The sequence below is a fragment of the Centruroides vittatus genome, unplaced genomic scaffold (assembly GCF_030686945.1).
Source record: "Centruroides vittatus isolate TY-2023 unplaced genomic scaffold, ASM3068694v2 contig_958, whole genome shotgun sequence".
NCBI classification, from domain to species: Eukaryota; Metazoa; Arthropoda; class Arachnida; order Scorpiones; family Buthidae; genus Centruroides; species Centruroides vittatus.
The window spans coordinates 1,707,519-1,720,256 of NW_027122637.1; the positions used below are offsets into that span (position 1 = coordinate 1,707,519).

Below are 12,738 nucleotides of genomic sequence, written 5' to 3' on the forward strand. Positions count from 1 at the left end.
TGAATCTCCATATATCCTTCTACTAGTGTTATAACACTATTAGAAGGATGTATGGAAGGGAATACTGGAAAAAGGAAGACAAGAACTAAATTCATGGACACTATCAAGCAAGGAAGCCCTACTTAACTAGTATTAAGTATTAAGAGTCTTATTGTAAAAAGAAGACTAATAGTTGATGAACTTGCTACCCACCAAGCTTCAGGTTGAGAAAGAAGGTTTGTATTTATGAGGTGACATTTCTCATATAAAACAGATAAAATTATGTAAATTACTAAATAGAGCTTGTGATAATTTTCAAAACCAAAATGATTTTTAATATATAATCAGATTTTTTTTAATATTTCTTTTTAATGACGACATAAAAATTCTTTAACCTCTTATTACTTGCATTTTAAACTCAAACAATAAATTTTATTGATATAGAAATCAATAAAATTAAGATAAAAACAGAAAATCCACACTTTTTGGCATTCCTGATACCATTTCTAATGGTCTTTAACAAAAATAAAATAAAATGTTCATTTTAAACAGAACTGAATTTAAAATTTAAAAATAATTCTTAACCAAGAGGAATGGGGAGCTTGTCTATCAACATGAGAATAGATAGGCTCCATATCTCTCACAGTTAAAATCACTACCTGAGATTTTAACCAGGAGTGGATAACTACAATTGATTGAGTGCACAAAATCAACAAACACTGGTAATTGGTTCTGGGTTTATGCTTGACCAATGGGTTGACTGTTCAGAGCTTTCTACATTTATTTCATGTGTCTAATGTCCAATATCTAAATAGTGGTCAGTTCTTCTACAGAAAGTCCTTCCAGGAGGCATCCCCCTTGACAGATTGGCCATAGCATTGCCTTACCCAATCATATCAAACAAAATTAAACCTATCTCATCAACCAAGTCTTCTCTATTATACCTATCAAAAAACCATCAATGTGGAAACCAGACAGTGGTATTACTCCAATAATGGCTTGGACCAATTTACCTAATGAAATTTCTATTATATTTTTACTCTAACTTTCTTTTATTTTATTTATAAATGTTATTTTTCTAAAATCATAAAACTACCAAAATTCCTTATAAAAATTATAAAATTACTACTTCATAGATATCAGTTTTCTTACAGAAAGAACTAAACTCATTTAAATATATAAATACCTAAATTTACAAATAATTTCTTTATGAACAGAACTGATGAACCAAATCTTTGTAAAATGAGGTCTTTCTATATATGTAAATTACTTATTTATTTCAAACATGGGTCTAAAGTTTGACCTTCATGTTTCTTTTGCAACTTGAACACAAACTATATGGTGTATTTTCTCGGACACATGGCAAATTTCATCACTAAGTTTTCCTCAGTTGATACGTGTATTAAGTTTTGTACACGTTTCGGGCTGTTGACGCCCTCTTCAGCCAACTTTAAATCACAGATTTTTGCAAACATAAAATTGTTTTAAAACCTCTCTGTACATTAATTAATTTTTTATCATCTAGTCGATCTTTTTCATCGAGGCCAGAGATTCTGTTGTACAAACGAATTCTTATTGGTTTTGTTGCGTATGACTCTATTCATTTACATAGTGATGTGGTAGATGGGCCTATTTTATGTTTGCAAAAATCTGTGATTTAAAGTTGGCTGAAGAGGGGTGTCAACAGCCTGAAACGTGTACAAAACTTAATACACGTATCAACTGAGGAAAACTTAGTGATGAAATTTGCCATGTGTCCGAGAAAATACACCATATAGTTTGTGTTCAAGTTGCAGAATAAGCACCGGCACGGTTTCATAAACACCTTCATGTTTCTTGTTTATTACTTTATCACCTAAAACTGTTACTAAGTCTTCTAAAGTTCTAATTGACATTTCTTTTTTTTTTTTAATCATTTAACAGCTGCATGTGGTTTTAACAAATAACAACATGCAGTTATTCCAAATTAGTGTTAACCGTTCTTAAATTTTAAAAATACATTTCAATTAACTAATTTTTGGGCCATGCTGAATTAATTACTTCTATATGGACTTCTAGATTAATTATTTCTAGATACTTTCTACATAATCAATATCTAAACAGTTTTATTTAATTGTAAATTTGAATGATATAGTCAAAAAATCAAAATTTAAAAAAATAGTTTATGACCTACAATCTAAGCATTTAAATCAATTAGCATAGGATAATAATTTACTCTTTGTATATGTGAATCTTAATTTACTTTCTTCTACAATTAATATTTTCATATTAAATATAACTTATAATTATTACAGTTTTTAAATTACTATTTTAGTAATTTTAAAAACACTTATTTAATCAGGCAATAATTCCATTACTATTGGTAGTTGGTTCTGGGTTTATGCTGGACTAATAAGTCTGGTATTATAGCCAGATGGTGATGACAGTTAATAAAACTGAGAAAAACTTCTTTAAGAAATATCTGTTCAATTTTGTTTGCAATTTTTCTTAAAAAAGAACAAAATAGCTCTCAAACATGAAATTTTTCTTTCAATATTAATATACAGATTGCTTTTGTATTAAATCCTAATCTTCAGAATATTAGAAAAACTTTAAATTATATTAGGAATTCCATACAATGGTTTAATATTTAATAATTTAATCTTAATATATTAATTAGTTATATTCATATATTAGTGAATTAAGATTAAAATACTAAATTTCTAAGATCAAACAATTTTTCATTTATACAAATGATTTTTTTTTTTAAATGAAAAAGTAATTTGAAATTGAATAAATTATAAATTGAAGTAATAATCTGCTAATTATCACCAAGTTCTTTTTCTTTAATATACAGTAAAATCTATTTACATTGGAAACCTTTGGTTCCATAAGAATGCATCCGATTTAGACAGGTGTCCAAAATATAGAGCAAGTAGTTTTGGTCCTGAAAGCATGGAACTTAATCTAAATTTGCTGGCATGCTGTGCCTATTCTAAGATTTATAGAGCAAAATGTGTCTCCATTGAACGAATAACATCATCAAATTATTGCTTTTTCTTCAGGTATTATACAGTATTAACATTTTAAACAAACACAATCACAATCACTGTCACAATTATTTAATCTTGCTTCAGAGCTTTAATGCAAGTTAATCAAACTTAAAGGTTGAATGCCATGTCCTTCTTTTTTACTAAAATAAAAAAGGAAACCTTTCACAAAAAGGCATTAAATATGTTTAAAGTAACGTTTTATTGCTGCTAGCACTTTAATGCTCTTAAATCATTATATTGTCCTTTGAGAACTCATAGTCACATGATTAATTTAATGGGATATGTCAAAGCAAGAAATGGGCAATTTGCCAAAGGAATGCCTCCCAGGAAAACCTATGGTGAAACTAGCCCCAATATATGTGAAGAAAACAGGGAATCTCCACACACCAGCCTGCTGGTGAGGAGCAAACCCATGACCAGTCTATCTAGTGTTCAGTGATTTTATTCACATGGCCACTGATGGTTATCAAATACATGAAGGCTGGATGGATAAGGTGAATAAGCTATTAGCCTACTGCTTTGGAGTATCTGAAATCAGACAGCTCAACAAACCCAAGGATTTTTTTTGGGAGTGATCTATACTGAATATGTTAAGTCTCGTCTCTAAGTATCCAGTTACTCTATTGTGAATCTGATTAAACTTACCATATGCTTGAAAAGAGACCTTATATCTGGACAGAAACAAAAATAAAAAAATATTTACATACAATTTACACTCAATGGCTGATGTAGGTTCAAAAATACAATAAAACATTGACCAGATTCACAATAATAAATGCCAACTAAGGCACATAAAAGATGCCTTTTTTCCCCTCCAAAGCTAATAACTATAGCCAAATTTATAGCCAATTGCCAGTGTAATTTTTTGGGTGCAAAGAATGGATTTTGAAATAGCCAAGTATGGCACCCTGTTCTTTAAGAAATGATGCTTAAGGCTATTGGTGGTCAGGAATGTGGAAAATCTGCCCAAATGCAATAAAAAGGGTGTTTGTTATTAGTTAAAAGCTGATAAGAAAACTTACAAGACCTTAAAATAGGACAGCTATGTAGAATGATTCAACAGTTAAAAAGAAGAGAGACAAATTTCTGAAAATGTACATCATAAAAAGATGTCCAAAATTCAAGGTAGAGAAGTGTCTGAGATGCAGAGTATCATATACAGTAAGGGTGTGACTATGCAGACATGAATTTAGAGCGAGCGAGAGGTTGCGAGCGATTTAGTTTTCGTAAAGGAAAACCATGCACAAGCAAGAAGTGAGAAATAATGCTGGTGAGAGCAAATTTCTGGTTCTCGCACATATCTGACAGGTTTTGATATTTATCGCATCTCGCCTCTTCTTGCCACATATTCTCGCTCGCTCGCGTCTGCATAGTTGCATCCTAAAGGCTATGGATTTGTCTTGTTCAATATGAAAGTGTTTGAGATATGGAAGTGCCCCAGATATAGGGATGTCCAAATTGACAGGTTTTACCATATTAAAATGTTGACTTCAGAAGCAGTTGTGATTCTATTAACATTTTGTAATAATTATACAATGTAATTAATTCAACAAAATATTACCATTGACAATTATAATAATTGATTACAGTAATACCTCGATTTACGCAAACCCGGAGTTACGCGATTTTCAAATCTCATCAATTCATCTTTTGTTTGAGCACCATGCAACTCTTGATTACTCACTCCCCCCACATTATTGTTCAGCTTACATGTTCGGATGTGTCGCACGGAATCGACGCATAGCTACAATTTATTTTGTGTTTGTCGGGGTAGAATCGTGCAGGAACACGATTCCCGCCTTTTTTCTAAACTGGTAATGGTCTCCGTTACAAAAAGACGATTGAGGAAGTGACTGTTAGAGTTTGAATGCATATCCACTAATTGGTCGTCAGACCATCACACCACCTGCGGACCTTTAATAAAGCTATGACCATCGGGAATTGCTGATTGGTCGACCGAGATTGATCGAGAATCGCTGATTTTATGAAGCCTTCTACATCAAAATAACTTCGGTTTATGATTTTAATAATATAATTTGTTATACATGTGTATTATCTAAGATTTTATTAAACATTTTTTTTCTAAATTATTGTTTTCTTTAGTCTCTGGTTCCAATTAAAAATAATTTGTATGTACTTATATGCGAAATTATACCCCAACTTACGTGGTTATCGCTTGGTCTCACCTATCGCGTAAGTTCGGGGTATCACTGTATAAATTATTTTATATTTTATTATTTATTATTATTTTATTTTAATAAATACCTTATTTCAAACATTTTAAATTTTTTAAATAAAATTTTAAAAACAGTAATATAATCATACTTACTATTCCATAACTATATATGTCTACTTTTGTAGAGAGCTTATGATATTTTAAATATTCTAAAGGTAGATATGGTTGAGTTCCATGAACAGTAGTAACTTTTGTATGAGTTCGATTTTCTAAAGGACCTTCTCTTGTTAAACCAAAATCACCAATTTTTGGATTAAAATTGGTATCTAGCAAAATATTGGCACTAAATGCATAAAAAAATTAAATTATTGTAAATCTAAATTAAAGTTTTATTATTATTTTATTAAATTATTGTAAATCTAAATTAAAGTTTTATATTAAGTTTTTCATGTTTTATTCAAAAATCATTAAAAATCTGTACCGTTCAAACTTCTTGATTTTGTGCTTGTGTTACATTGTCACTTTTAGCTTTTAAGATGCATTACCCCTGTTATCCAATAGTCAAATCACTTTTGTAAATAAAACTATTCATTTAACTAACAAAATCATGTGTACATTCATCAAAACATGACAACTGCCCATGGTTTTCCTCATGCCCAAAATGATGTTTTCTGGCAGCAATTCAAATGCCCATCTACCAGTAGACTGTGTGTTAATAACCATTCCCTCCCATTTTCCATAAGCTAGTCAATGTCTTCATCAAAATGGCTCAAATTGTGTCATTTCATATGATCAGTGCTTTGTTAATAAGTACTATAGCTATAGATAATGTTTATTGTTATGTTGTAGATCTGTCAATATTGAGACAGTTCAGATTGGTAACCATTCAAGCAAAAGTAAAAAAAATAAAGGTCTACCACAACATAAGGTTTACCATTGGAAAAAAAAAACCAATAATAAACTTAACATTATATTGTGAAAACTAATGTACTTAGTAGTTTCTGTTTTTGTAACTAACATATCAGGATAATCCTCATATGAAGTTAAAATAACAAATAAATCTTTCAAGATCAATTAGTGGATTTTTAATATCTAATTAAGCATATGATATAGTTGCATTAGTAATTTTTATTAAAAATTAGTGATATTTATCTTTTAACTAATATAAATTGTAAACTTTTATTATGTTCTTATAACTATAAATATTCATAAAATAAGTAGGTAAATTTTAAATATAACTGTTTAATTAAACAATCCTATCATTCTACACTTTTTAGATCCAAATAAAAACTAACCTCAGTGCCAACTTATTTTATAGTATTAATTTTTTTATTACTACTAATTATTAACTTGTACCACTTACTTTTTTGTAAGTGGTACAAGTTAAGCTAAGAAAAATTTTGTAATAGAAAATTATAAAAATACCTTTTTATATCACCATGAATCAAAGGTACCTTATCAGCTGTATGTAAATAGTTCAACCCTTTGGCTGTCCCTATTGCAATAAAGCTTCGTTGAAACCAAGTCAAAGGTGCTGTACCATTCTAAAAAAAAAGGAATATATTCATTAACAATGCTTTCATAAAATAATCAATATAAAATATTGAAGATTATTTAATAATACAGTAGCTGACTATAAATCTTAAATAAATAATTTATTTATATCTTAATTCTTTTACCATTTGAAAATGCACAAAATATTTTAATTTTAAAAAGATATGCAATTTTTAAACATACTTAAATTTAATCAATTTTTAGGAACTTGTTTTGACTATTATTTAGCCAATCTCAAGCCATACATACAAGTATATAAATAAAAAAAATACATAAATTTATGTTATACTCAATTAAAATTAAAAACTCAATTAAAAAAGTCATTTTTATGATATACAAAAAGATTAATAAAACTTAATAATAATACTGAATAAACTTTTTAAATAAAATTAGCAGCATTTAATATAAACACTACTAATTTTAATAGCATTTTAATACAAATGCATTCTACCATAATTAATTTTATCCATGCTTTTGGATAATGGAAGACCATATTTACTTGCATATAAGACGAGGTTTTTATCCATTTTTCACTGCTTCAAAAACCTAGGTTGTCCTATACATGTGAGTGAAGAATTCTGTTCATTTTTGCAATAATTTTTGTGAATGTGTATTTGCATTTTTTACCGGATTCTCACCTTCTGGTGTTTAAAAACAAAAGTAATTTTATATGGGTCATTTGAATTGTTCTTGTGTATTGTCAGGAGTAAAGATGAATAGCAGTTTTCATGTGGGAATGAATTAAAACTTATATCGGGCTTCCGTGTAATTTTGGAATTCAATTCAAAAGCTTTGTTTTCCTATTGCTATTTGATTATTCAGAAATCAGAATTCAGAGAAACTCATAAGTGTAATCGACAAAGAGTGAATTCGACTGTTAAGAATTGGCAAAAAGGTTCCCAATTGTCCAGCTTTACACAAACAAATTATGTTGTTGATTTTACAAGATTTTTCCTTGAAGTTTAAATTGCCAGTAATTTTTGCAGGACAATGTGTGCATTTACGGGCATTTAATATTTTACTTGTGATTAAACGAAATAAAATTAGAATTGTATTAATAAATCTAATTTTCTTTATTTTGATCTTAAAAGTTGCACCTCATCCCATATGCGAGATCATCTTATATGAGAGTAAATACGGTACTTCTTTCATAATAAAACATAAGACTTAATCTATGTATCATCATAATAAAACTAAGACTTAATTTATTCCATTTCTACTTACTTTACACCTCAAGCGATCTTCTAAAGAACCATTATCCATATATTGATAAACAAGACAGGGTTCTTGGCCATCAAGACTTACACCATATAATGGAAGAATATTATCAATACGAGCACTGAAAATAAAACAGTTCATTTTAAATCATAATTTAATAATTAAGTACTAATATACATTCCATATTTCCTCAATTAATTCCTGGGTTTATTTTTAAACGTATCTCAGGGGATTTTTCAAGGCCAATGTTTATTATCTTGCAACTGGAGATGAGTGGATAAAAATTGAAAGAAATACCTTAATTACTCATACATTTTCCAAACTATCATTTGGTTTTAAGTTTTATTCATATACAGCAATACAACACATGGGCAATCTGATGATGGGAGTGCACCTCCTGGGAGGTCTTTTATGGGAAATTGGCCCCTATTTAGGAGTTACTAATGTAAAGAAAACTCAAAACTCCACCTGGGCAGCCTATTGGCAAGGCATAAACCCATGACCAACTACCAGTATTCTGTGGTTTTATCCACTCAGCCACTGATTGTCTTCCAACTATCAAAACCATTGATTGTCAATATGAATTACACCTACATTTGAAATAATTACTATTTTCATAGTTAACCTGATTCAGTGTTTTCCAATTTGGTTATTACATTGTCATTCTTGTCTGCTTTGATGTCATTGTAGGAATCAACATCTTGACTACCTCTTCTGGTTCAAACTCATCATCTTTTTCCAATTCCACTCTGACCAATAAACTCTCAACTTAAAAACTTGATTGCAATTTTCCTATGTTCAATATTCAACAATATTTATTTTTCATTTTAAAAATGTTTCTGTGAACCTTAAAACAAAGCATTATTCAATCTTGGACAATTGAAAGAAGTAGAATTTTAGTTAAACTCCTCACCTGCCACTCTGAAGTGCATTAACATACACAATGCAATATTTCTACATGTTTCCTGTGCTTTTCAATCCAGGGTTTATTTTTAACAGCACCTTTATTCCCCAGGATTTAAATCAAGGAAATACAGTATATAATTTTAAAATTTTCAGTTATTTAATATCAATTAAGAATTCAACTCATTAATTTGCAATTCAAATCTAAATATAATTTAGTTTTCTAATTTCAGAATAAATTTCTTCAATACTATCATCATTGTAAGAATATCATAAATCTTTGTTTTTAATGTAAATTTCTTTAAACTTTAAAAATTTTGTTAATCTCTAAAAATATTTAATACCAAATAGAACTTCCTCAAAAAACTGGAAAATTAGTGCTTAGGTATATGTTCAAATCTAAAAATATTTAAGTATTATTTTTAATAAACTTCTATTTTTCCTCTCTTGTAAATAAAAACATAACTTGTACATAATTTGACTAAATCCTCTAGATTGTATAACAGTTTAATATACTTGATTGAAACTTTTACCAATGCAAAAAACTCAACACTAAAATCTTTAAAGAAAGGAAAGTTGTTTAATTAAATATTTCATTTATGTTATCATATTGAAAGTTAACTCAACTCATGATAGTCATAAAAATTTTCAATATAATACAAACTTTTACTCATTACAAGTTTTTGCTGCTTTTATTAAGAACAAAGATTCTCATCAAGAATAAAGTTGATTTCATAAATGCTCATCTTTCATCTGATTTTGGTTTTTTACTTACAATTATATATTCATACTAATTATTAAAAGTTGAAAATGAATTTTGTTTATTTTAATTTACCCATTATTTTTAGTCTACCTTACATTAGCATCAATGTCTGCTTGAGAAGAATCAAATTTAACAATTATAATGATTGCAATACAGTTAAAATAATACAGTAATTACCCTTTCTCTTACTAAAAAATAAGCTTTATTGATGAGATTTCAAATATTTATTTTAAAATATGCTATGTTTCATTTATCATGATTTTCCCTTGTCCTCAAATTTAATTTTTAAAAATATGTATATTTTTTTAAAAAGATACATAATAGCTTAGTTCCAAAGCTATTATGTATCTTTTTAAAGAAATATACATATTTTTAAAAATTAAATTTGAGGACAAAGGAAAAATCAAAAAGAAAAGAAGAATTCTATTCTTCAAAAAAAAATTCTTCTTTTCTGTCAAAAAGAATTCTATTATGAAAAACTAATATGAAAAACTTATATGAGATTAAAACAGAGAAAATGCAGCCAAAAAAGAGAAAATGCAGCCAAAACAAATCAATAGCACAATAAAAATAAACAGATCATTTGATATTGCTAACACATCAGGTTGTGTATGTTGTTATATAGTTGTACAGATGACTGAGATTTCCTCAATAAAGAGAAATTCAGCTAAGAGTGTACAAACTTCTGGAAGGGGTGGGTTGCACAAAGACAAATCTGAATCATATAGCAATGCTGGGTCAGAAACACCATCTTCATGTGCTAATGTACAGAGAGAACAAGAAATGAAAGAGTAGCATATAAGAGAACAAAATACTTTTTATTACTCACAAGACATTTGCAAAATGCATTGAAGTTACAAAAGTTCATGGTCATAACTTTGGTGACCATGAACTGTAATACACACTTGACATCATCAGCACATGGCATCACGTACATTTTGGAAAAATCCTGGTGTGCTTCAAACTTCTGAAGCAGCTACAGAAATGTGTGCTACAAGATCCTCATCACTTTTAGCAGGAATGTTGTACACCAGTCCTTTGATGTAACTCCAGAAGAAGTAATCAAGACATGTTAAGTCTAGCAATGAATGGGACCACCATGCCTGATCCACTGATGTCCAAATGTCATGTTTCAGTGATAAACATCATCGCTGAAATGGGCAGAGACCCATTACGCTGGAATCACATTGCATGATGCAGTGACTGAAGAATCTGTTGTTTGTGCAATAACTCTAACAAGATGTCCTCCAAAAATATCCAAAATGCCATCTACCGCACAAAGATGGCATTTCCGACCCAGCATTGCTATATGATTCCAATTTGTCTTTGTGCAACCAACTCCTAGAAATTTGTATGTGCTTAGCTGAATCACTCTATATATATTTCCCAAATCAGTGGATTGGTTGAACAAAATATAATCTGGCTAAACTGGCTATTTCATTCTGTAGACAACTTCTTGATTTTTCTTCTGGTTTGAGTTTGGCAAGAAATTCAATTTAGATAGAATGTCTGTCATTGGTAATATACCAATGCACTCACATCAAACTAAAATGACTGTTTAAGGTAAAACTTAATGCATTCTGCTGTAAATCAACACTTCAAATAACTCTAAGTCTTCTGATTAAAATTCTACATGCTTTGAAAGTTGTAAAGTTCTTTTTTTAGATCACTCTGTACATTAGGCATCTTCATTTACAATATTTAATAAATTAATTTTGCTGCAATATATGCAAATGAGTTATTGTAAGTATAAATATGGTGTTAAATACCAAATATGTTTTTCTTGATAACAAACTCCAAATAACGTATTCAAAAAGTGAAGATGGAATCACTTAATTTCAATGTTGAGAATATTTTTTAAAATATAAAATAGTAAATTATTGTTTCATTATCTTAAATCATTACGAAAAGCAATTCTTTTGATATATATTGTGAAAACTAATAATTTTATTTAAATTTATTCAAATTTATGGCATTTTACACTAATATTTTTTGACAGTATAAATTGAATATTTAATATATCTTTCATTATTAAACTTAAAATAATTTTTATGTAATTTTTTTATAATAATACATACCAATTCAAGAATTTAAGTTCATTCAATGATTGTTTTATGCTAACTTCTTCTTTAGATATTTTATTATGATCATTTTTCTAAAATGAAATATTAATTTTATTTACTCAGAGAAATAAATATTTAAAGCTAAATTATAATAAAAAATGTAATTCTTTTATTATACAATTTAAACACACACACACACACAAATTGTGAACATTGGTGCATTTACATACAAATATACAAGTCAGATGACAATTTATTTAGCAAACTTTCATTAAAATGAATGAAAGCATGTACTCTCCCCAAAAGTAAAATCACAACACCATGAAGAAATGTGCACAGCCACATGCACATTGAAGGACTTGTAGTGGTGACAGAGATACACAAATGATTAAAAGAACAAACAAAGACATGCAACAGACTTGTTTATTCAGTAATGAATATGGCTCCCTCAGGCAGCTATAGAGAACACTATACAGTGAGGCATACTATCAATGAGGCAATTAATGGTTGCCTAAAGTATCCCTTGCTAAGCTGCATCCACTGTGGCATGCATGTCATCTATGGTATGTAGCAGTGGTATCTAGTGCACCTCATGTTGAATGAAGTCCCACAGGTGTTTGATGGGAGAAAGATATGGCAAGGCTGCCAACCAGGGAAGGCTGTGAATTCCATTCAGGCTGGTGAGAGTTTGCCATGCAACATGTGGTCAGGCATTATCTTGCTGGAACACCATGTTGGGTGCAGCAACTACAAAGACATACAACAAGCCCACAATTCTTGCAACATACTGGTCCACTGTCAAAGTACCAGGAATGTGCACCAGGGATTTGCTGATTGAACATGATGCCTCCCCAAACAACAATGCCTGATGTGGGGCTGGTGGCAAAAAGGCTTGGCATGAATATGATTCTCAGGATATCACCAGACCTGTCCACAGCTGTCATTTCTCACAGACAGAAGCAGAATTTATCTGTAAACAATACCTGATGCCATTCAACTGGACCACTAGTTGTGATAATGACGATGACACCACGCCAGGCATGCAACAAT

The 12,738-nt window shown here is 29.5% G+C and overlaps 1 protein-coding gene across 1 annotated transcript in view; it reads right to left on the reverse strand.

Annotated features, from left to right (window-relative positions):
* The window catches only part of LOC136985317 (uncharacterized), a 53,361-nt gene that overhangs the window by 15,718 nt on the left and 24,905 nt on the right, over window positions 1–12,738 (reverse strand). The window contains exons 7-10 of the mRNA XM_067282574.1: window positions 11,704–11,780; window positions 7,966–8,080; window positions 6,613–6,731; window positions 5,341–5,530 (exon numbers count right to left, since the gene is read on the reverse strand). Of these exons, the coding sequence (XP_067138675.1) occupies window positions 5,341–5,530; window positions 6,613–6,731; window positions 7,966–8,080; window positions 11,704–11,780 (501 nt within the window). The remainder of the gene's footprint in view (window positions 1–5,340; window positions 5,531–6,612; window positions 6,732–7,965; window positions 8,081–11,703; window positions 11,781–12,738) is intronic.